The sequence below is a fragment of the Pseudorca crassidens genome, chromosome 15 (genome assembly GCF_039906515.1).
Source record: "Pseudorca crassidens isolate mPseCra1 chromosome 15, mPseCra1.hap1, whole genome shotgun sequence".
NCBI lineage: Eukaryota > Metazoa > Chordata > Mammalia > Artiodactyla > Delphinidae > Pseudorca > Pseudorca crassidens.
In genome coordinates, this window is record NC_090310.1 from 60,472,152 (window position 1) to 60,498,561 (window position 26,410).

General features: G+C 43.6%; 1 protein-coding gene across 1 annotated transcript in view; it reads right to left on the reverse strand.

The window, feature by feature from the left end:
* The window catches only part of TGM6 (transglutaminase 6), a 38,400-nt gene extending 19,099 nt beyond the window's left edge, over positions 1–19,301 (reverse strand). The window contains 8 exon segments of the mRNA XM_067708498.1: positions 9,811–10,059; positions 10,138–10,241; positions 14,104–14,257; positions 14,794–14,971; positions 16,445–16,576; positions 18,082–18,153; positions 18,155–18,202; positions 18,993–19,301. Of these exon segments, the coding sequence (XP_067564599.1) occupies positions 9,811–10,059; positions 10,138–10,241; positions 14,104–14,257; positions 14,794–14,971; positions 16,445–16,576; positions 18,082–18,153; positions 18,155–18,202; positions 18,993–19,301 (1,246 nt within the window).
* Positions 19,302–26,410: the final 7,109 nt, after the last annotated feature.

Consider the following 26,410-nt stretch of genomic DNA (forward strand, 5'->3'; position numbering starts at 1 on the left):
TGGTCATTTGTATATTGTCCTGGGAGAAAGGTCTTTCAAATCCTTTGCCCATTTAAAAATTGGGTTATTTATCTATTTATTACTGAGCTATAAGAATTATTTGTATATTATGGATACAAGTCCCTTATTAGATACATGATTTGCAAATATTTTCTGTTCTGTGGGCTTTTCTTCTTTCTTGATGGTGTCATTTGTAGTACAAGTTTTTTAATTTTGATGAAGTCCGATTTATCAATTTTTTCTTCTTTCATTTATGCTCTTGATGTCATATCCAAAAACGTTCTGTTTAACTCAAGCTCATGAAGATTAACTCCTGTTTTCTTCTAAAAGTTTGTAATTTTAGCTCTTCGATATAGGTCAATGATCCATTTGAGTTAATTTTTGTGTACTGTGTGAATGTAGGAGGCCCATTTTATTCTGTGCATGGGGATAATTAGTGGTCCCAGCACCATCTGTTGAAAAGACTGTTCTCATTCTTTCCCCACTGAATTGTCTTGGCACTCTTGTCAAAATCAATTAAACATAATTTTAAGAGTTTATTTCTGGATTCTATTTCATTGATCTATATGTCCATTCTTATGCCAGTATCACACTATCTGGGTTATTGTATATTTATAGTAAGTTTTGAATTTGGGAAGTTTGAGCCCTCCAACTTTGTTCTTCTTTTCCAAGATTGTTTTGGCTATTCTGGTTCCCTTGAATTTCCAAGTGAATTTTAGGAACAGCTTGTCAATTTTGGAAAAAACTTAGCTGGAACTTTGATAGAGGTTTCATGGATTCTGTAGGTCAATTTTGGGGCATTGCCACCTTAAAAAAATAAAGTCTTTCAATCCATGAAAATGGGATGTCTTTCCATTTACTGAAGTCTTTAATTTCTTTCAACAATGTTTTGTAGTTTTCAGTGTACTAGACTTGCTCTTTTTTTTGTTAAATTTATTGTTAAGTATTTTATTATTTTTGATGCTATTGTAAATGGATTTGTTTTCTTAATTTTATTTTCAGATTATACATTGCTAGTGTCCTGAAATACAATTTATTTTTAAAAATTGATCTTGTGTTCTACAATTTTTCTGAACTCATTTATTGGCTCTAATAACTTTTAGTGGATTCCTTAGGATTTTATATATACAAGATCATATCATGTGCAAATAGAGATAGTTTTACCTCTTCCTTGCAAATCTGGAAATTCTTCTATTTCTTTACTTTCCCTCCCACCTTACCCTCCTACCTTCCTTCCTTTTCTTTCTTTTACTTTATTTTTTCTTCTTTCTTTTTATTTTTTAAAAAATTATGGTAAAATATACATAATATAAAATTTACCATCTTAACCATTTTTAAGTGTGCACTTCAGTGGCATTAGGTACATTCCTATTGTTGTGCTATCTTCACCATCATCCATTTCCAGAACTCTTTTCATCTTGCAAAACTGAAACTCCGTGTTCATTAAACAATAACTTCCCATCCCTCCTCTCCCAGCCACTGGCATCCACCATTCTACTTCTTGTCTTTAAGAATTTCACTACTCTAGATACCTCATACAAGTGGAATTGTATGGCATTTGTCCACGTGGAACTGGCTTATTTCATTAGCATCATGCCTTCAAGGCTTCATCCATTTGTAGCATGTGTTAGAATTTCCTTCCTTTTTAAGGTTGAATAATATTCCGTTGTATGTATATACCGCGTTTTGTTTATTCATTCATCTCTTGATGGACACTTGGGTTGCTTCCATGTTTTTTTAGCTATTGTGAATAATGCTGCTATGAACATGGGTGTAATATCTCTTCAAGTCCCTGTTTTCAGTTCTTTTGGATATATATTCAGAAGTGGAATTGCTGGATTATCTGATAATTATATTTTTAATATTATGAAGAACTTCAATACTGTTTTCCACAGTGGCTGCACCATATAAAAATCCCAGCAACAGTGCACGTGTTCTAATTTCTCCACATCCTTATCAACACTTGTGCTTTTCTTACTTTCTTCTTCCCTCTCCTCCTCCATCCCTTTATTCCTTTCTTCTTTCCTTCCTTCCTGACTTCTTTCCTTCTGTGATAGTAGCCACCCTAATTGTTATGAGGTGGTATCTCATTGTGGTTTTCATTTTCATTTCCATAATGATCAGTGATGTGAGCATATTTTCATGTGCTTATTGGCCATTCGTATACCCTCTTTGGAGAAATGTCTATTCAATCCTTTGCCCATTTTATTTTTTTTGCGCTGTCGAGTGTTTAGAGTTGTCTATATATTCTGGATATTAACCTCTTTTCAGATACATGACTTGAAAATATTTCCTCCTATTCTACAGGTTTCCTCTGTTGATAATGTCACAAAAGTTTGATGAGGTCCAATTTGTCTTTCTTTTTTTACCTTTGCCTTTGGTATCATGTCCAAGAAATCACTGCCAAATTCAATGTCATGAAGTTTTTTCCTATGTTTCCTGTTAAGAGTTTTATAGTTTTAGGTCTTACATTTAGGTCTTTGATCCACTTTGAGTTAATTTTTGTGTATGGTGTAAGGTAAGGGTCCAAATTCATTCTTTTACATGTTGATATCCAGTTTTCCCAACACTGTTGAAAAGATCTCTATTTTTTTCTTGACTAATTTCCTTGGCTAATACTTCCATCACAATGTTGAACAAAATGGCAATGGTGTACAACATTGTATTTTCCTCATCTTAGGGGGAAAGCATTCAATCTTTTACCATTAGATATGATGTTAACCTGTAGAAGACTTTTATCAGGCTAAGTTCACTTCTATCCTTAATTTGTTGAGAACTTTTTATCATGAAGGTGTGTTGGATTTTGTTAAATATTTTTCTGCATCTATTGAGATGATCACGTGGTTTTTGTCCAGTTTTTTTATTGATATGGTATATTACATTAATTAGTTTTCAATGTTAAACCCATCTTGCATTCCTGTAATAAACCCTTGGTCATGGCATATAATCTTTTTTATGTGTTGTTGGATTCACTTTGCTAGTATTTTTGTTGACAATTTTTGCTTCTATGTTCATAAGGGATATTGATCTCTAGTTTTCTTTTCTTGTGATGTCATTATCTGGTTTTGCTATCAGGATAATACTAACCTCATAGAAAGAATTGGGAAATGTTCCCTCCTATTTTTTTGGGAGGAGTTTGTGAAGAATTGGTATTAATTCTTCTTTTAATGTTTGGTAGAATTCACCAGTGACATCATATGGGCCTGGTCTTTTCTTTGTGGGAAGTTTTAAATTACTACTCCAATCTCTTTACTTATTATAAATCTATTCAGATTTTCTAATTCTTCCTGAGGCAGTTTTGGTAATTCTTAGAGGAATTTGTCCATTTTATCTAAAGTTATCTAATATGTTGGTAAATAGTTGTTCATTCTGTCTCCTAATGAACTGTTTTATTCACAACTCTTCTGACACAAAATGTGTGGGAGTTTTCCACACCAACCAACTCTCCAACTCTCTGGTCACCACCTGGCTGTCCTGCATTTGAATTCAATCCAGACCCTAACTACCTGGAGTTAGTGTCAGATTCCACAGATTTAAAGGCTCAGTCCAAGACTGCCCGCAATTTAGATACCAGTCACAAGTATTGGGTGCCCAAGTTACCTACACTTCTGTTTGACTTGGTTACAAATTGGGGGTTACCATGACTGTGACGGCCCCAGGTTCAGTAATTTGCTAGAGCAGTTCACAGAACAGAAAAACAGTTTAGTTACTATTACCAATTTATATTAAAGGATATAACTTAGGAATAGGCAAATAGAAGAGATAAACAGAAGAAACATAGGGCAAGGTAGAAGGAGCAGGGAGGTAGCATGGAGCTTCCATGCCCTTTTTGGGAGGGTAACCCTCTTAGTTCCTGGATGTGTTCACCAACCTGGTAGCTCTCTGTACCCTGTGTTTAGGGGTTTTTATGACAGTTTAATTATATAGGCATGATTGATTAAATTATTGGCCATTGGCATTTAACTCAATCTCCTGTCCCTTTCCCATCCCCAGAGGTTCAGGTGAAGTGTAAAGTTCTAATCTTCTAAGCATGGTTTTGGCCTTTTTGGTAACCAGCCCCATCCTGAGCTACCTGGGGACTCCCAGCCACCTGTCATCTCATTTCCATACAAAAGACACTCTTATCACTCCAGAGATTTCAAGGGTTTTTAGGAGCCATGTCCAGGAACTGGGGACAAAGACCAATTAGTTATTTTTTTTACCACACCCTTTATAATTTTTTTGTAAGTTTAGTAGTGATGTCCTCTCTGACTTTAGTTATATGAGTCTTCTCTCTGTCTAGCTAAAGATTTGTCAGTTTTGTTGATCTTTAAAAAAAATCAACTTTTGGTTTTATTGATTTTCTTCATTGTTTTTTATTTATTTCTCCTCTAATCTTTCTTATTTCCTCTTTCTGCTTTCTTTGGGTTTTCTTTGCTCTACTTTTTCTAGTTTCTACTTTTTCTAGTTTCTTAAGGTGGAAGGTTAGGTTATTTACTTGAGATCGCTCTTCTTTAATATAGGTATTTACAGCTATAAAGTTCCCTCTAGGTACTGCTTTATCTCGCCTCATAAATTTTGGCATGTTGTGTTTTCATTTACTTTCATCTCAAAATATTTTCTAATTTCACTTGTGATTTCTTCTTTGACCCACTGATTATTTAGGTGTATGTATTGCTTCATTTCCACATATTTGTGCATTCCCCAAATTCCTTTCTGATTTTGATTTCTAATCTTATTCCATTGTGATCAGAGAATATACTTTGTATGATTTCAATCCTTTAAAATTTCTGAGGTTTGTTTTATGGATGAGCATATGGTCAATTCTGGATTATGTTCTATTTGGACTTGCCAGGAATGTGTATTCTGCTGCTACTGGGTGGGCCTTCTATAGATATCTGTTAGTGATCACCTGATTTTAATGACAAATGTTCACTTCCTCCCAATCTGTTCCTAAAATCCTTCTCTGCTTTATTTTCCACCAGAATACTTATCACCATCTGAGATACTATTTATTTTACTTTTTCCTAACTTCTAACTGCCCCACTAGAATGTTAGCCCCTTTAAGGCAAGGGTCATACATGTTTTGTTCTCTGGGCACCTGGCACACAGCAGATGTTCAATAAACATATATCAATACAGAGAAATGTGAAAATGTGCCTCATGTATCTCATAACATAAGCCAGTCTTACAATCAATAAAGCAAGGCCCTCCGACATATGGATCACAGTCCTTAGGCATTCAAAGCCCATTATGTGCTATCAGCCTGCATTCATTCATTCATACGAATCCATATTGAGCATCACTATGTGGTAGATGCTGAAACAGGAGCTGGAGATACAGCAGAAGACAAAATAGTCAGGTTTCCAGCCATACCAGAACTCACAGTCTAGTTGGTGGGGAAAGAATAAAGATTAAAGCAAATATCAGATTGTGATATGTACTTAGAAGGAAGCCAGTAGGGTCCTGAGACCCCTGGTCAGGCAGACTTGGGATGAAGTCAGCAGGACCTTCCCAGGCAGAGAAAGCATCCTGTGCAAAGTCCTTTAGGTATAAAAGAGCCTCCAATGACCCTTTCACACTTGCTATTGCCTGAGCAAGCTGTGCCTTCCCCCATGCTGTTCCCTTGGCCATTTTGTACTTTGGCAGGCGGACAGCAACACGCTGTGCTGTGATTGTCTGCTTTCCTGTTCATCTTGCCCACTCTCCTACCTGACACTTGGGGGACCCACTAAATGCAAGAAGGAAGGGCACAGCAGAAAAGTGTAGAAAGAGACAGACAGCAGAGTAACAGAGAGGGAGAGAGAGGGTGGAAGGGGAGTTCCCTGGGGTCTGGTCACTGAGTCTCTGTGGATCAGCCTCTGAGCTCCAGCCCCACAGCCACTGGATGTGCTGGCTGGCCAGGCCCTGATCAACAGGTGCATGGTCTTCCCCGCTCACAGGCTGTAGTGGGCAGAATAGTGTCCCCCTAAATGGTATGTCCAAGTCCTAACCCCTGGTACCTGTGAATATAACCTTATTTGGAAAAAGGGCCTTTGCAGATTAATTAAGTATCCTGGGATAAGATCACCCTGGATTTACGGTGGGACCTAAAGTCAATGATTGATGTCATTGTAAGAGAAAGGAAATGGAGATTTGAGACACATAGGAGGAAAGAAGGCCACGTGGAGGCAGAAATTGGAGTGATGCAGCCACAAGCCAAAGAATGCAGGGGCCATCATCAGCTGGAAGAATCAAGGAAAGATTCTCCCCTAGAGCCTTTGGAGGGAGTATGGCCCTGCTAAACCTTGATTTTGAACTTCTGGCCTCTAGAACTATGAGAGAATAACTTTCTGATGGTTTAAGCTGCTACATTTGTGGTAATTTGTTATGGAAGCCCTAAGAAGCTAACAGGCAGGGCCAGAGGCAGATGGCTGAACTGCCAACCTGGCTCCCCTGCAAACCCCTGGCACCAGCCTCTGACTAAAATCTTGCCTCTGTGTTTAGTGCCTCTGTCTGAAGGTTAGCGGGGGAAGCTGCCTTCCTCCACTCTACTCTGAAGCCTGTTGCAGAAAGCCCACCTGAATCTGAGGACGGCCAGTGCGTTTTTTGTACACAGTTTCCTTTGCTTGGAAGGCTGGTTCCTCTTTGCTCAGCATCCAGGCTGACTCAGTGGCAGGGGCAAAGCACATTGTCCCCAAGGACTCTGAATCTGCTCTATCATGTATCCTCCTTCAGTGGACGGAGCAAGCAGACAGGCCCTGCCATTTCATCCACAGAATGGGATGCCCATGGTTTGGATGAACAGCACTGCTTACAGTGAATCTGGAATCAAGATGCATAGGGTCCTCTCCTGGAATGCCTTCCCAACCCTTCATCTCCTGGCTAAATCTACTCCCTTCAGGATCCCTTCCCATGGATGTTCTTCTTGCCCTTTCCTCCCTGGCTGGTTAGCAACCTGTCCTCTGGGCTTCCTCAGCCTTCTGGCCTCCCCAACACAGTACAGCTGATCACCCTGTACTGTCCTGATGCTGTCCGCTCACCAGATGGTGAATCCTCTGGGCACTTCTCTTTCTCCCCTGCCTCTAAATCATGCCTGACACTTAGGGGTGCTTTATTTCTTGAGCACATAAAAGAACCTGGCACGGTACATGGCACATTGTGGGCACTCATGGAAGAGAGGAGCAGTCTAGCAGAGTGGAGAGGCAGAGGCTCTGAGATTACACAGAGGCTCTGGTTAGCATTCCAGCTCTTCTAGGTTTTGGAAACTTGGGGAAGTTACTTAACCTTCCTATGCTTCAACTTGCTTATGTAAGATGGGGTTTTTATGAATATTAAATGAAATAATGTGCAGACATTGCTTATCACCATGCTTAACAATATTTAGATGCTATTATTATTATTAACCTAGATGTAAAATCACTTGCCCCACAGTGGGCAATCAACAGTAGATAATATTATAATTAGATAGCGCAGCCAAGCGTAAAGGAATAGCATGGGCTCCAGAGCCAGACTCGCTACTCACTGGCTGTGTCCCTTCACTGAGTCCACTTCCCTCTGTGCACCTCTGCTTTTTCCTCTATCAAATAAATGTTATACCAGCATCTACCTTACAAGCTTGTGGGAACTGCTTTGTAAGCATTTGTTAAATAATAGAATTAAATAACATGTGAATATGGCCAGCCCACAGTGGGACTCAGCAGTGGTGACTACTGTTATTCGCATCTTGTAACAGGATGTTGATTTCTCATGTGGCCATGGCTAAAGCTTAGGATAAGAGATACCAAAGACCCTGTATTCTAAGTTTTAGAAACTCCCAGCAGATGGGACCAGGCATCAACCTGAAGGACTTATGAGAGAAGTAGTAGTTTGGAAGAGGCCTTACCACCTACCGTCCCTCACTGCCCACCCTGAGACAGTGAAGAAGAGAAGGTCATCAACATCAAGGGCCATGTTCCTAGAGAAGGAACTGGGGGAACGTGTGTGTGTGTGTTGGGGGGTGTTTAAAAGAATCAATGTTAAAGTTTAGGGGTGCCTGCAGGAAGGAGCTGGCCGGTAAAGACTGGCAGAGTGCCTACAGGAAGGGGAAGCTGGCATTTCATCCTTGTGGGAGGTCTGCTTATTGAGCCGTGTGTTCCCTGAGCACAGAGGAGAGAACTGAAGGGAGATGGCAGGTGGGTAACAGCCCATCAAGAACTCTCCCCACCAGGTTTGGAGGTGGTCACAGCATCTAGATGAGTGTGGGGGCCACAGCCTTGCAAACCCCCTCCAGAATCTGGGGACAAAAACTTCCATGCATCAGAGGGAAGCTGTGTGACTGCCAGTGGGGTGGGAGGGGCTCCACTGCAAGAGGGGGCAATGTCTCAAGAAATCAGCAGTGCCTGGGGACAGCACAGGAGTGAGTCCCAAGGCAGCAGGCTGTAACGGAGCCACCACCTGTCCTCCCTGAGCTACGGAGTAAGTAGGGCAGCAGCACCCGCCTGCCTTAGGGCACTGAATCCTCGCTCCCTGAAGTCAAAGGCATTTCCATTCTTCTGTCCTCCTCCTTCTTGGCCTAACACACCAGAAGACTTAGACCGGTGTTCTCAACATTGGCTGCAAGTTCGAATCGCCTGGGGAGCTTTTATAAGTCCTGATGGCTGGGCCACACCCTCTAGAGACTGCAATTCACTTAGGGTGCAGTCAGGGCTGCTGTGGTAGATTAAAATGGCCATAATACTTTCTTTGCAACTCTTCCTATTAAGATGTAGAGTGTGCTTCCTGCCCCTTCAATCTGGGGTGGTGTTTGTTGCTTGACCAACAGAATGTGGCAAAGGTGACATAGTAAGTTCTGAGTGAGGCCTTGAGAGACCTTGCAGCTTTCATTCTGACCTGCTGAGCACGTTGCTGCCATGTGGACAAGCCGGGGCTAGCTACTGGAGCATGAGAGGCTCCAGTAGCCAGCCCAGCAGTCCCATCTGAGGCCCCAGATAAATTTGAGATACCAGCAGACACCACGTGCGAACCATTGCAGCTGAGCACAGCCCACACAGCTGACCCACAGAATCCTGAGCAAAAAGTAATTGTTGTTCAATCTGTGCCCCAGGTGACTCCAGTGCATTGCAAACCACCACCCTAGAGGGTAAACTGCAGGGGCTGGAGGAAGCCAGAGCTGGTGCCCCTCGATTACAGCAAACTTCTGGGGTCACCGCTCCAGTTTGTGCTCAGAGGAGGGGAGGAGACTAGCTCTGATTCAAGTTTGAACTTGAAGTCTTGATTACCCAAATAACATTCCTTTAACAAGCAGGAGTAGCTGAAAGTGTGTGATCAGATCACAGCACTGCTAAGGGACCTGTTATTTAGGGGGAGGGGAAAAGGGTGACTTTTTATAGCTAGAGGCAGTGACCAGAAAAAATACATGTTTTGTTTTTGTACCCCCGACAAGTACAGGCTCTTCAGTAAACCAGTGACCATTAATTAGTGACCATGGCTTAGCTGCTATATTATTATTATTTTGCGTGGGGCCTATTGTTGTGTATCCTAGGTGTTCAATAAATAATACCTGCTACTAACATCACTATTATTAGTAATTATTGTTATCACATGTGAGCATACCTGATACAGTACCTGGAACATATATGTTAAAGGAAATGTAGCTATTGATATTGTTAGATGTGGAAAATCTACTTGCAAACAGAGGAAGCTGTTAATATAAGCTAAAAGTACTTGGCTCAATCTCAGAGGCAGTACTGAAGGAGGCTATCACCACCACATCACATGGGAAAGGGGCCTGGCGCCGGGGCGGCCCGTGGTTGTCCCTCTGCAGCAGCCGGGTCACTGGGGAGGCTGATGGAGGCCGCTATACGCCCTTACCTTCCGGATACTTGTAGAGGCTGGTGATGTCCACGTGGGAGTCGCTGCCCACTGCCTTGGTGCTGAGGCACCTCCCGATCTTCTTAGTACTTAGTGTCTGAGGACACACGCTCCCGGCTTCATTCTCATTCCAGAGCCAGGTGATGTAGTCCACGTTGACCTCCGCAAACACAGAAGGACTGTCGTGGGCCAAGTGCGCGTCGCCCTTGCGGATGGCGGTGACCGAGGCCGGGCCGCACTGGAACACACCTGCGCAGGAGGGATGGGCGTGAGCAGCTCCAGGGGAGCAAAAGCGGGGGTCTGGGACCTGCCCCCCTAAGCCTGTACTTTCACTCTCCTCCCTGGGGGTGGCATCCAGATCCTGCCAACCATTGTAAGCGGGGCCCAGGTCCTGCCGGACAAACCAGCTCTCATTCCAGACATGGGAATTCCTCCCACAGAGAGAGGATGGGGCAGGGTGGCCTCCGGTGAGCAGAGAGGAGCCCTCGGAGAGGGAAAGTTCCTGTTGCCAGCTAGACCCTGGGCCCTGTTCTGTGGCTGAATTTTTTTTTTTTTTTTTTGCGGGACGCGGGCCTCTCACTGTTGTGGCCTCTCCCGTTGCGGAGCACAGGCTCCGGACGCGCAGGCTCAGCGGCCATGGCTCACGGGCCCAGCCGCTCCGCGGTGGGATCTTCCCGGACCGGGGCACGAGCCCGTGTCCCCTGCATCGGCAGGTGGACTCTCAACCACTGCGCCACCAGGGAAGCCCTGGCTGAATTTTTTGAACCGTTCATCTACTGTAATGATAGAGCACCTAGCATTCATATACCTACAGGCAGACTTTTTTAAATTGCACTTCACTTATTGCACTTTATAGATATTACATTTTTTACAAATTGAGAGTTTATGGCAACCCTTCCTTAAGTAAGTCTATCTGCCCTGTTTTCCCAATAGCACTTGCTCACTTCATGTCTCTCTGTGTCACATTTTGGTAACTCTTGCAATATTTCAAACGTTTTCATTATTATTGTATTTATTTTAGTGATCTGTGATGAGTGATATTTGATGTTACTAGTACAACATGCTGAAGGCTCAAATGATAGTTAGCATTTAGCAATGAAGTATTTAAAAATTAAGGTATGTAGATTGTTTTTTAGACATAATGCTATAGCACGCTTAATAGACTATAGTATAATATAAACATAACTTTTATATGCTCTTTTGGATTAAAAAATTCATGTGACTCACTTTACTGTGATATTTGCTTTATTGAAGTGGTCTGGAACTGAACTGGCACTATCTCCGAGGCCTGCCTGTATGTATAAATATACGTGTGTATATCTATATCTATATATCTATATCTATATATCTAGAACCTGTTGTTCAAGGTCCAGAAATACAACAGCAAATAAGACGGAAGATCCTTGTTCTCGTGCAGCTTACATTCTAACAAAGGAGACAGATAGGGAGACAGGCAAAAGTAAGTAAGCAGATAAATAAAACAATAAAGTAACAATAAATAAACAAATAAATAAAACAATAAAGTAATAATAAATGCTGTGAAGAAAGAGAGGAGCTTTAGTTAGGGAATAACTGCAGGAGACCTACTCTAGGTAAATGACATCTAAGATGAGACTTAAAGTGAAAAGAATTAGCCATAGGAAGAGTGAAGGGAACAGTGTTTCAGACAGAAGGAACAGCATGTGCAAAGGCTCTTGAGACAAGAAAAAACTTAGTGTGTTCAAGGAACAGAAAGTATATCTCTGGGCTACGGCAAGCACGGGGGTAGGTAGGTTTCATATTATGCAGAGTTCTGTAGGCCTTCGTTTAGGCTTTAAGTCTCTTATGTTAAAGATGAGAACATGAGATTAGGAAAAGTGACATCATTTGCACAAGGTCACACAGTAAGGAAGCAGCACAGAGAAACGCTTCTTGGCCTGGGTTGGCGTCTTTACTCTGACCTCCAAACTCTTCTTTGGGAAAATATTGTGAAAAGCATTTGGGGTTGAAAGGGAGAACATGGACAACCTGTATGGTGACAGAGATCCCCAAAACAAAAAGAAGGGTCTGTCTGTTCTGCATAAAGAGAAGAATGCAATTTTTTTTGGAGTTCCTGTATCTACAAGGCTTCCATGAATAACCTTGTCTGAATGTCTGCTTATACATGTGCAAGTTGCCAAGAAAAGCCGACTTTCTAAAGAGCAGGGGAACAGTGAAGAGCACATAGTACAGAAGGAAACACAGCCAGCCTCAGCAGCCCTCTTCTTAAAATGTCCTTCAGCCATGCCCAGGGGAATGAGCCCAGGACTCCTTCCTCCCAAGTTGGTGTCCAGCCTCAGACCATCTCTCTGTCTCTCTTCTCCCCTTTCCTTCTCCTCTTTTTGGTTTTCCAAAAGCCTTGTTTGTAAAGGCAAATATTTGGTCCAGCCATGTGAGGTGGTTAGATAAACAATGGTTTTGCTGTACAATTGAAAGGCAGGACAGGTTTGTAACTTCTCATCCACTCACTAGCTGTGGAGCCTTAGACAAGTTACTTAACCTCTCTGTTTCCTCATCTGCAAAATAGAGATAACAATACTAGCTTGCTTACAAGGTTGTTTGGAGGAATGAATTAGTACACAGGTACACCTTGGAGATATTGTGGATTAGGTTCCAGACCACTACATGTGGATAAAATGTGGATACAGCAATAAAGCAAGTCACACAAACTTTTTTGGTTTCCCAGTGCATATAAAAGTTATGCTTACAGTATGCTGTAATCTATTAAGTATGCAATAACATTACGTCTAATAAAACAATGTACATACTTTAATGAAGCTGTTGGAAAAATGATGCCAATAGACTTGCTTGCCACAAGATTGCCACAAACCTTCAATTTGTAAAAAAATGCAATGTCTGGGGCTTCCCTGGTGGCGCAGTGGTTGAGAGTCCGCCTGCCGATGCAGGGGACGCGGGTTCGTGCCCTGGTCCGGGAGGATCTCACATGCCGCGGAGCGGCTGGGCCCGTGAGCCATGGCCGCTGAGCCTGCGCGTCTGGAGCCTGTGCTCCGCAACGGGAGAGGCCACAACAGTGAGAGGCCCGCGTACCGCAAAAAAAAAAAAAAAAAAAAGAAAGAAATAAAAATGCAATGTCTGTGAAGCACAATAAAAAGAAGAGTAATAAAATGAGGTCAGCCTGCATGTGCAGCACAACTGGGTCTGGCATAGACGAGGTGCTCACTGGGCACGGTGTTACTACTTTTTAAACACTATAAAAAATAAGGGGACTTCCCTGGTGATGCATTGATTAAGAATCCACCTGCCAATGCAGGGGACACAGGTTCGAGCCCTGGTGGAGGAAGATCCCATATGCCGTGGAGCAGCTAAGTCCGTGCGCCACAACTATTGAGCCTGCGCTCTACAGCCCGCGAGCCACAACTACTGAGCCCGTGCGCCACAACTACTGAAGCCCGCGTGTCTACAGCCCGTGCTCTGCAAAAAGAGAAGCCAGCTCAATGAGAAGCCCGCACACCGCAACGGAGTAGCCCCCGCTCGCCGCAACTAGAGAAAGCCCGCGTGCAGCAACGAAGACCCAACGCAGCCAAAAATAAATAAATAAATAAGAAAAAAAAAAGAAAGGAAACCTTGTATGTACCAATATGGAATTGTTTCATGCAGAGAAAAATGAACAGTTTACATTATGCTGTCGATATTAAGTGAGGGGAAGTGGGGGTGGGTGGGGATTGTGCATATGTGTGCCCCTGTAGCTGCAGGGCTTCTCTCTGATGTTGTGTCCAGAAGGAGGAGGGGGAGGCTGGCAATGGAGAGAGGGAGACTTACACTGTAGCCCATTCTGTACCTTTTGAATATTAAAGCACATGAATGTACCTCCTACTTTAAAAAATCAAATCAAAATGAATTTTGTAAAGCTTTGTGCAAAGAGTTTTGCTTGAGCTGAGAAAGGAGCTTGTTTCCCACCTGAGACACAGCTCAGTGCACAGGCAGCTGACAGACAGCAGGAGCGGGATACAGAGGTGACTCTGCAGGGGCGGGACTTGGCCCCACCTGCAAGTCACAGGTGTCTAGGGGAGGGCTCATAGCCCTGCAGAGCGGAGAGCCAGGGGTACAAGGCTGTCAAATCCTGAGCCCACCTCTTGGCTTCTGAGTCATGTGTCCAAAGACCCCTGTATCTCAGAAGAGGAGTCACCCTGCCAGGGACCACCCCCTCTGCTGGGCACCTGTCACCCCTTCCAGAACTGGCTCAGACTCAGTGGAGCTGAGCTCCATCTGGGAGGGCCTCAGGGTGCCCCTGGGAGCCAGCGGCTGAGGACCCACCACATGCTGTCCTCCATCAAGTCCTCCAGTGTCCACCCGAAGGAGTCCATGTACTTGTCCACACTAAGGTTCCTGCCCGTGTCATGTGCCAAGTTAAATTTGGACACAATCCGTGTCGAAATCCCCAAGCACCCAAGGAGTGAAGAGCAGGATGCTTGCAAGATTCCAGGACAGGCCAGGACCCCAGACTCAGGGAGGAGTGGTGTGGCCTCCCCTAGCAGGCCGCCTGCCTCAGGTCTGGCCACAGCCCCCTCCCTATCTTTGCCAGGGCCGACTCTCGTCTCCACTCTGAGAAACACCTCCATCTCCTGTACATTCTCTCAGGGGACTTCTAGAGTCACCACCACCCCCCCCCCCATTTGAATAGATGGGCTCTGAGGCTGGCAGGACCTTGGAAGCCGTATAATAACCCTATAATAGCCATAACAGCCTGTAGGGACTGAGGACCCAGGACCACAAGACTCACTCAAGGGCACTCAGTGGGCTTGAGAGGTGGGACTCCTTTAAAATAAAAGACCAAAAGTCACATAAATGAGGGATCTGGTTTCTCTCTTCATTACCCAGACTTCTATTTCCCCATCACTAATAAAGAAAGATTTTTTTTGTTGGGGGAGGAATGCCTATGCAAATATATGGAAACAAATGCAAACTGAGCTGACTAGGGGTTGGGGAACTTTTTTCCCAGGGTACCTGTACACATGACTCCAGCAAAGACCCAGCACTGGCCGTATCTGACTGGCTTGAACCTGCCCTTGAACGACTTGTGCAGAATGGCCACGCTGCCACGTCAGTGCAGTGGGCTGGTGCTGCCACCGTACTTGCCCTGCCACTGGCCTTGTACCATGCCCTGGTCGTTGTTGCTGTTCACCTGGGTAGAGGAGGCCAAAAATCCACCACCAGGCAGGGCTTCCCTCTTCAGGAACATTGCCATCGTAAAATCATCTCCAACTTTGGGCCACCCATTTATTTGGGGCCACTGCTTGTTTTTAAATTGTCTGAAAATTGGGGCCATCTGCTGTTTTAAAATACCTACTTTTTGGTACCATTTATCATTTTCAGTTACCTTCCATTGGGATGCTCTATTGCTGAAAATCGTATTCAGTTTTAGAGCATTTCCTGTTTTAAGTAATCTGTTTTTTTGGGACTGTTGGTGGTAATGATAGTTATAGAGATGCTTAACATTCATTAAATGTTTACCGTGTGCCAGACACTATTCTAAGGGTTTAGCACACATTATATTAATCTATGTTAGTCTATGATGTAGGTTCTATTACTTCCTTTTTTTTTCAGATGAGGAAACTGAGATTCATAGAGGTTAGGGCACTTGCTCAAATCGCACAGCAAGTTAGCAAAAGGGGTTCAGGAGTTCAGGACTTTGACTTGGGAGCCTGTACCGCTATCCTACAGGGTTGTACCACTCTACTGTTCGGGACTGGTCACTGCTTTTGATTCTCTGTGCTCCAACATGTCTCTGAAGTCTTGAGGAATTGAGAGTATCAAATATGAGAAAAACAGCTTTGCCCATTTTTGGAATCACAGTTACCCACCCACTGATCTTAACACCTACTTGCTATAGAGAGAGCTAGTAGGCCCTCTGGCTACCTTCCAAGGAGGAAGCACTGGCATGTAATAGATTAAAGATGGTACTCCTCTCACAGCGAGGTGGTTCTGTGTACCCTTTCCCTGAATCTGGGTTGGCCTGTGACTACTTTGATTAATGACATGGTGGAAGTGATGTTGTGCCTGTTTCCAGGCCCAGGCTTTATGAGACTGGCAGTTTCCACTTAATTTTAGAATAATCGCTTGGGGAGAAGCCAGCTGCCTTATCTGATTACCCTGAGACTGCCATGCTTTGAGGAAGCCCAACCTAGCCATGTGGAAAGGCTGCATGGAGACACAGAGCAATGACTGGCCAGACCCAGCTCTTCCAACCATCCCAGCCCAGGGGCCAGACATGAGAGTGAGCAAGCCACCTGGGCATTCCAGTTCCAGCAGACACAGCATGGAAGAGAACCAAGGAAACATTGACTGTTGGAACAAATGCCCTAGATATATGGTCCCGTCAAACCATCACAGACATCTGCAGCCATTCAGACACACCCAGCTGAAGCAGCTTGGAACAGAGGTGTTCTGTCCTCACGTTGCCCTGACCAAGTCCCTGATTTGCAAAGTTGTCAACATAGTAAATGGCTGTTTTATACCACTGAGTTTTGGGGTGATTTGTTATGCAGCAGTAGAGAATTAAAACAAGAGGTGATGGGAAAAATCTTAGGGTGTGGCCCTGGAGTTGGCCCGGGGACCCACGAGGGAGTGAGCATGCAGGGATAGCTGGGCTCCTTACCATGGCGCTGATGGCTCCAGTGACGTAGATGGGGTCGTAGTGGTGGGACGCTTTGGTGGTGGCTGGGTCATCTTGGTGACTAGGGCTTCGGTCCAGGATGCAGAAGCAGATGTCCAGGATGTCCTCCTCAAACTGTCCCCAGAGAGGCTGCTCTTAGAGGCCAGAGCCACACCTACACTTCAGACCCTCTCACAACCCTCCCCTAGTCAGTCACTGTATTGTGCAGGGAGTTTGCCTACCCCACTGCCCACCCGTCCACCCCCTCCAGGGACACAACAGAGCACACCCAAGTCTCAAAAACCCTCTTTCAAAGAGTCACTGGGAACCAGAAGCTCAGCCTTAATCACCTCCCTTCCCTGTTCAGTAGGCCCATGGCTCCCCACGAACCACAGTAAAGTTCATGATAAACTGGGACTCTGGAGCCACATCGATCCCACTGGTTTACATAATGTTTTCAAATGACTTAGTTGACAACATTTAAAAACTGGGGGATTTTCACATACAAATTAAGATTTCTGGTCTTTGAAAATTGGGAAGGTCTGGGAACCCTGGGCTCACTTTCCTATGTGGCAATAAGAAGTGGATGCTGGGTTTCCCTGGTGGTGCAGTGATTGAGAGTCCGCCTGCCGAGGCAGGGGACACGGGTTCGTGCCCTGGTCCGGGAAGATCCCAGATGCTGCGGAGCGGCTGGGCCTGTGAGCCATGGCCACTGAGCCTGCTCATCCGGAGCCTGTGCTCCGCAGCGGGAGAGGCCACAGCAGTGCGAGGCCCGCATACCACACACACACACACACACAAAACAAACAAAAAAAACGAAGTGGATGCTGAGATGGGGTTACCCTTAGATGGACCGTAAACTCTCTGGTATATCATCCCTGCCCAGCCCCTGAGCCCCAGATGCTTTCAAACCCCAGCTCCTCAGTCTGACAGTCAAGGCTCTCGACTTGCCCGGAGCCCGGGCAGACAGAGCTCCTCTACAGAACCTCCGCTACTCTCTGGCTCCCCTCCTCCACTGCTCTGTCTGCTCTTCCCTCTGCCTGTCCAGATCCTGCCCGACTTTGGGGGCTCCACCCCAATATCATGAAGCCTTCTGCAATCCCTGAGATGGAGTTTCCCTTCATGACCTTCTGAACTCCCTCTGCTCCCATCTCTACCTTTCCAACCGCCTCCGCCCCCTCCCACAACATCTCACCTTGTATTGTAGCTATTTATCTAAGTCAGGGGTTCTCAAAATGTGGTTCCAGGCCAGCGACGGCAGCAGCACCTGGTAACTTGCTAGAAATACAGACTCTCATGCCCCACCTCAGACCTAGTGAATCAGCAACTTGGGGAGTTGTGGCCCAGCCACCTGTGTGTTTTAACGAGCCCTCGGTGGCCTTCTGGTGCACACTCAAGATTGAGAGCCCCTGATCTAAGCTATTTATTTGTACCCAATGTACCACCCCTTCCCAAGGACCCAGCACAACTAGTAGTAGAGACTGGAGAAGTGGACTTGGTCTAAGAGTCAGCCCAGCTTGTCCCTCCTGGGAAGAAGAGGGCAGACATAATGGCTCCTGCACTGACTTTTCCCATCTCCCCAGCCCCCCTTCTGTCTCTTATGACTCTCAGTCCCCCTTCTGGCCTGGGTCCCTGGAGACCTTCCTGAAGTTCCAGCCTTGGGCTCAGATGTGCTTCTCCACTCCTCGGAAGATGATCCCGCTGTCATTGAGCATGTATGTACTCCTGTCTCTCTTCCTCTGTGGCCAGAAACACATCATCCTCTGAAAGGCAGTGGTTGGGTCTGGCGTGGGCAGGGAGTCTGGCCTCACTGGCCTGGGGAAAGGGCTACAGCAGGGCTCAGCTGCAGGATGGCGCCTAGAGGCTGCTGGGGCAGGAGAGGTCAAGAGGGGCTTGCTGGCTCCCAGGCTGCCTCCCGGCCAAGCCCTACTCTACCTGGCCGGTCTTTCCCCAGGCAGGGACCACCCCCAACCCAGCCCCAGATGGAAGGAATTTAGAAGTCCTGATGCTTTCGAGTGACCTGATTTAATGACAATGGCAGGTTCATATTTCTTAAACATTAATAAGAATACTGATCCAGGCTACTGCTTACTGACTTACCCCTTAATAAGAATACTTACCCCAGTACTCCTTAAGATGTGCCTTGCATATTACAAACATTAGTTCTATGGTTTCTCACCATAACACTAAGAGGTAGGCACTGTTATTCCCATATTACAGGTGAGGAAACTGAGACTCAGAGGGAAGAAACTTAGCAAAGCTGGGACTAAACCAAGGCTGTCTGGTGGCTGAAACCTGGCTCTTACCCAATCCTAGGCCTCTCCTGCCATTAGGCCCCCTCCTTGCCCACTGGCCTCCATACACCAGAACCCACTAATACCTGCCCCTCTGTCGCGGCAGGTTTGGAACATCTGCTACCAGCTTCCTCTGTCCTGTGCCTGTCTCCTCCTGGGCCCACTCTTGCCAAGCTCTTGGCATTCATCTCCCTGTCCCTAACTTGCCTCCCAGGACTTCCTGAAGGACAGCTTCCAGGAAAACCTCAGCCTTGGACTCAGGAGCTCGTATCTGGGCACCATGGGTTGAAAAGCAGAACAAACTCGCCCAGCTTCCTGTTACTGTGTTTGCAGCGAGAGGAAACCTTGGTGCTCAGCTGGTAGCAGGCAATGACAGCATCTGGAGGGTTGGTGAGGCTGATGGTCATGGTGTTCTCCATATGAGCCTCCTTCACTGCCATCCAGGCATTGCTCTCCTCCAGCTCCGATGTCTGGAACACAGCTTTGGTGCGGAGGGCTTCAGAAGCCTGGGGTCCTGGCAGAGAGGAGAGGGAATCAGGAGACCCAGCCACCCACAGGAAGCTCATCTCTGGAGAAAGGGAAAAGCTACAGACCTGGAAGACCAACCATCAGGCCCTGAGCTGCTGGGACACTGCTGTGGGGAAGGGCCTGACCAAGATGCAAGAGGGCCAGCTGTAGGGAGGGGTCCACTTTAGCTGTTCTGACTTCCACCCACTTCCTGGATCAAGGAGGAAGTGAAAGCACTCTTTGAAACCAAAGTGTGCCTTCTGTCTGATCAGCAAAGGAAAGCATGGACTCCAAAAATGCCTGATGAACTTCCATACCCTTCCAGAGCTCTGGATTTCTTGGTGTGCCTAGGATTCCAGAGTTGTCATCTCATCTGTCCCACTGCCTGCTGGCAGCACCTTCCAACCATCCCCAGAAAGCTGTCATCAAAAGCCTCCAGGAGCCTGAACAAAGATGGCAGAGTAGAAAGACATGCTCTCACTGCCTCTAGTGAGAACACCAGAATCACAGCTAGCGGCTGGACAATTATCGACAGGAAGACACTGGAAGTCACCAAAAAAGATACCCCACAACCAAAGACAAATGAGAAGCCATAATTTGATGGTAGGAAGGGCACAATCACAACAAAATCTAAGACCATAACTGCTGGGTGGGTGACTCACAGACTGGAGAACACTTATACCACAGAAGTCCACCCACTGGAGTGAAGGTTCTGAGCCCCATGTCAGGCTTACTAACCTGGGGTCTGAAAACAGAAGGAGGAATTCCTAGAGAATCAGACTTTGAAGGGTAGCAGGATTCGACTGCAGGACTTCGACAGGACTGCATGAAACAGAGACTCCACTCTTGGAGGGAACACACAAAATAGTGTGTGCATCAGGATCCAGGGGAAGGCCAGTGAACCCAGGGGAGACCGAACCAGACCTACCGGCTAGTGTTGGAGGGTCTCCTGCAGAGGCAGGGGATGGCTGTGGCTCACCGTGAGGACAAGGACACTGGCAGCAGAAATTCTGGGAAGTACTCCTTGGCATGAGCCCTCCCAGAGGCTGCCATTAGCCCCATCAAAGAACCCAGGGAGGCTCCAGTGTTGGGTTGCCTCAGGCCAAACAACCAACAAGAGGGAACATCAGCAGTCAAGCGGATTAAAGTTTTACTGAGCTCTGCCCACCAGAGCAACAGTCAGCTCCACCCACCACCAGTCCCTCCCATCAGGAGACCTGCACAAGCCTCTTAGGTAGCCTCATCTACCAGACAACAGACAGCAGAAGCAAGAAGAACTACAATCCTGCAGCCTGTGGAACAAAAACCACATTCACAGAAATATAGACAAGATGAAAAGGCAGAGGGCTATGTACCAGATGAAGTAACAAGATAAAACCCCAGAAAAACAACTCAATGAGATAGAGATAGGCAAACTTCCAGAAAAAGAATTCAGAATAATGATAGTGAAGATGAAACAGGACATTGGAAAAACAATGGAGGCAAAGATGGAGAAGATGCAATAACTGTTTAACAAAGACCTAGAAGAATTAAAGAACAAACAAACAGAGATGAACAATACAGTAACTGAAATGAAAACTACACTAGAAGGAATCAATAGCAGAAAAACTGAGGCAGAAGAACGGACAAGTGACCTGGAAGACAGAATGGAGGAATTCACGGCTGCAGAACAGAATAAAGAAAAAAGAATGAAAAGAAATGAAGACAGCCTAAGAGACCTCTTGAAAAGCATTAAATGCAACAACGTTCGCATTATAGGGGTCCCAGAAGGAGAAGGGAGAGAGAAAGGAGGCGAGAAAATATTTGAAGAGATTATAGTCGAAAATTTCACTAACATGGGAAAGGAAATAGCCACTCAAGTCCAGGAAATGCAGCAAGTCCCAACAGGATAAACCCAAGGAGAAACACGCCGAGACACATAGTAATCAAATTGGCAAAAATTAAAGACAAAGAAAAATTATTGAAAGCAGCAAGGGAAAAATGACAAATAACATGCAAGGGAACTCTCATAAGGTTAACAGCTGATTTCTCAGCAGAAACTCTACAAGCCAGAAAGGAGTGGCAGGTTTACCTAAAGTGATGAAAGGGAAGAAACTACAACCAAGATTACTCTACCCGGCAAGGAATTCATTCAGATTTGATGGAGAAATCAAAAGCTTTACAGACAAGCAAAATCTAAGAGAATTCAGCACCACCAAACCAGCTCTACAACAAATGCTAAAGGATCTTCTCTAAGTGGGAAACACAAGAGAAGAAAAGGACCTACAGAAACAAACCCAAAACAATTAAGAAAATGGTCATAGGAACATACATATTGATGGATTAAATGCTCCAACCAAAACACAGTCTTGCTGAATGGACACAAAAACAAGACCCATATATATGCTGTCTACAAGAGACCCACTTCAGATCTAGGGACACATACAGATCGAAAGAGAGGGGATGGAAGAAGATATTCCATGCAAATGGAAATCAAAAGAAAGCTGGAGTAGCAACACTCATATCAGATAAAATAGACGTTAAAATTAAAAATGTTACAAGAAGCAAGGAAGGACACTACATAATGATCAAGGGGTCAATCGAAGAAGAAGCTATGACAATTATAAATATATATGCACCCAACATAAGAGCACATCAATACATAAGGCAACTGCTAACAGCTATAAAAGAGGAAATTGACAGTAACCCAATAATAGGGGGGGACATTAACATCTCACTTACACCAATGGACAGATTATCCAAAATAAAAAAGGAAACAGAAGCTTTAAATAACACAATAGACCAGATAGATTTAATTGATATTTATAGGACATTCCATCCAAAAACAACAGATTACACTTTCTTCTCAAGTGTGCATGGAACATTCTCCAGGATAGATCATACCTTGGGTCACAAATCAAGCCTCAGTAAATTTAAGAAAATTGAAATCATATCAAGCATCTTTTCTGACCACAACGCTATGAGATTAGAAATAAATTACAGGGAAAAAAAAACGTAGAAAACACTAACACACAGAAGTTAAACAATATGTTACTAAATAACCAAGAGATCACTGAAGAAGTCAAAAAGGAAATCAAAAAATGCCTACAGACAAATGACAATGAAAACACAATGATCCAAAACCTATGGGATGCAGCAAAAGCAGTTCTAAGAGGGAAGTTTATAGCTATACAAGCCTACCTCAAGAAACAAGAAATATCTCAAATAAACAATCTACCTTACACCTAAAGGAACTAGAGAAATAAGAACAAATGAAACCCAAAGTTAGCAGAAGGAAAGAAATCATAAAAATCAGAGCAGAAATAAATGAAATAGAAACAAAGAAAACAATAGCAAAGATCAATAAAACTAAAAGCTGGTTCTTTGAGAAGATAAAGAAAATGGATAAACCATTAGCCAGACTCATCAGGAAAAAGAGGACACAAATCAATAAGATTAGAAATGAAAAAGGAGAAGTTACAACAGACACCACAGAAATACAAAGCATCCTAAGAGAGTACTACAAGTAACTATATGCCAATAAAATGGACAACCTGGAAGAAATGGACAAATTCTTAGAAAGGTATAACCTTCCAAGACTGAACCAGGAAAAAATAGAAAATATGAACAGACCAATCACAAGTAAGGAAATTGAAACTGTGATTAAAAAACTTCCAACAAAAAAAAAGTCCAGGACCAGATGGCTTCACAGGTGAATTCTATCAAACATTTCGAGAAGAGCTAACAGCCAACCTTCTCAAACTCTTCCAAAAAACTGCAGAGGAAGGAACACTCCCAAACTCATTCTATGAGGCCAGCATCACCCTGATACCAAAACCAGAAAAAGATACTACAACAAAAAGAAAATTACAGACCAAAATCACTGATGTATATAGATGCAAAAACCCTCAAAAAATACTAGCAAACAGAATCCAACAACCCATTAAAAGGATCATACAGCATGATCAAGTGGGATTTATCCCAGGGAGGCAAGGATTCTTCAATATACGCAAATGAATCAGTGTGATACACCATATTAACAAATTGAAGAATAAAAACCATATGATCATCTCAATAGAAGCAGAAAAAGCTTTTGACAAATTTCAACACCCATTTATGATAAAAACTCTCCAGAAAGTGGGCATAGAGGGAACCTACCTCAACATAATAAAGGGCATATACGACAAAGCCACAGCAAACATCGTTCTCAATGGTGAAAAACTGAAAGCATTTCCTCTAAGATCAGGAAAAAAGGCAAGGATGTCCACTCTCACCACTATTTTTCAACATAGTTTTGGAAGTCCTAGCCACAGCAGAGAAGAAAAAGAAATAAAAGGAATACAAATTGGAAAAGAAGAAGTAAAACTGTCACTCTTTGCAGATGACATGATACTATACATAGACAATCCTAAAGATCCCACCAGAAAACTACTGGAGCTAATCAATGAATTTGGTAAAGTTTCAGGGTACAAAATTAATGCACAGAAATCTCTTGCATTCCTATACACTAATGATGAAATATCTTTTTTTTAACATCTTTATTGGAGTATAATTTCTTTACAATGGTGTGTTAGTTTCTGCCCCATAACAAAATGAATCAGTTATACATATACATATGTTCCCATATCTCTTCCCTCTTGCGTCTGCCTCCCTCTCACCCTCCCTATCCCACCCCTCCAGGTGGTCACAAAGCACTGAGCTGATATCCCTGTGCTATGCGGCTGCTTCCAATTAGCTATCTACCTTACGTTTCTTAGTGTATATATGTCCATGCCTCTCTCTCGCCCTGTCACAGCTCACCCTTCCCCCTCCCCATATCCTGAAGTCCATTCTCTAGTAGGTCTGTGTCTTTTTTCCTGTCTTACCCCTAGGTTCTTCATGACATTTTTTCCCCTTAAATTCCATATATATGTGTTAGCATATGGTATTTGTCTTTTTCTTTCTGACTTACTTCACTCTGTATGACAGACTCTAGGTCTATCCACCTCATTACAAATAGCTCAATTTCGTTTCTTTTTATGGCTGAGTAATATTCCATTGTATATATGTGCCAATTTTCTTTATCCATTCATCTGATGATGGGCACTTAGGTTGTTTCCATTGCCAGGCTATTGTAAATAGAGCTGCAATGAACATTTTGGTACATGACTCTTTTTGAATTTTGGTTTTCTCAGGGTATATGCCCAGTAGTGGGATTGTTGGGTCATATGGTAGTTCTATTTGTAGTTTTTTAAGGAACCTCCATACTGTTCTCCATGGTGGCAGAACCAATTCACATTCCCACCAGCAGTGCAAGAGTGTTCCCTTTTCTCCACACCCTCTCCAGCATTTATTGTTTCTAGATTTTTTGATGATGGCCATTCTGACTGGTGTGAGATGATATCTCACTGTAGTCTTGATTTGCATTTCTCTAATGATTAATGATGTTGAGCATTCTTTCATGTGTTTGATGGCAGTCTGTATATCTTCTTTGGAGAAATGTCTATTTAGGTCTTCTGCCCATTTTTGGATTGGGTTGTTTGTTTTTTTGTTATTGAGCTGCATGAGCTGCTTGTAAATTTTGGAGATTAATCCTTTGTCAGTTGTTTCATTTGCAAATATTTTCTCCCATTCTGAGTGTTGTCTTTTGGTCTTATTTATGGTTTCCTTTGCTGTGCAAAAGATTTGAAGTTTCATTAGGTCCCATTTGTTTATTTTTGTTTTTATTGCCATTACTCTAGGAGGTGGGTCAGAAAGGCTCTTGCTGTGATTTATGTCATAGAGTGTTCTGCCTATGTTTTCCTCTAAGAGTTTGATAGTTTCTGGCCTTACATTTAGGTCTTTAATCTATTTTGAGCTTATTTTTGTGTATGGTGTTAGGGAGTGATCTAATCTCATACTTTTATATGTACCTGTCCAGTTTTCCCAGCACCACTTATTGAAGAGGCTGTCCTTTCTCCACTGTACATTCCTGCCTCCTTTATCAAAGATAAGGTGTCCATATGTGCGTGGGTTTATCTCTGGGCTTTCTATCCTGTTCCATTGATCTATATTTCTGTTTTTGTGCCAGTACCATACTGTCTTGATTACTGTAGCTTTGTAGTATAGTCTGAAATCAGGGAGCCTGATTCCTCCAGCTCCTTTTTTCGTTCTCAAGATTGCTTTGGCTATTCGGGGTCTTTTGTGTTTCCATACAAATTGCGAAATTTTTTGTTCTAGTTCTGTGAAAAATGCCAGTGGTAGTTTGATAGGGATTGCATTGAATATATAGATTGCTTTGGGTAGTAGAGTCATTTTCACAATGTTGATTCTTCCAATCCAAGAACATGGTATACCTCTTCATCTATTTGTATCATCTTTAATTTCTTTCATCAGTGTCTTATAATTTTCTGCATACAGGTCTTTTGTCTCCTTAGGTAGGTTTATTCCTAGATATTTTATTCTTTTTGTTGCAATGGTAAATGGGAGTGTTTTCTTGATTTCACTTTCAAATTTTTCATCATTAGTATATAGGAATGCCAGAGATTTCTGTGCATTAATTTTGTATCCTGCTATTTTACCAAATTCATTGATTAGCTCTAGTAGTTTTCTGGTAGCATCTTTAGGATTCTCTATGTATAGGATCATGTCATCTGCAAACAGTGACAGCTTTACTTCTTCTTTTCCGATTTGGATTCCTTTTCTTCTCTGATTGCTGTGGCTAAAACTTCCAAAACTATGTTGAATAAGAGTGGTGAGAGTGGGCAATCTTGTCTTGTTCCTGATCTTAGTGGAAATGCTTTCAGTTTTTCACCATTGAAGATGATGTTGGCTGTGGGCTTGTCATATATGGCCTTTATTATGTTGAGGAAAGTTCCCTCTATGCCTACTTTCTTCAGGGTTTTTATCATAAATGGGTGTTGAATTTTGTCAAAAGCTTTCTCTGCATTTATTGAGATGATCATATGGTTTTTCTCCTTCAATTTGTTAATATGGTTTATCACATTGATAGATTTGCGTATATTGAAGAATCCTTGCATTCCTGGAGTAAACCCCACTTGATCATGTTGTATGATCCTTTTAATGGGCTGTTGGATTCTGTTTGCTAGTATTTTGTTGAGGATTTTTGCATCTATGTTCATGAGTGATATTGGCCTGTAGTTTTCTTTCTTTGTGACATCCTTGTCTGGTTTTGGTATCAAGGTGATGTGGCCTCATAGAAGGAATTTGG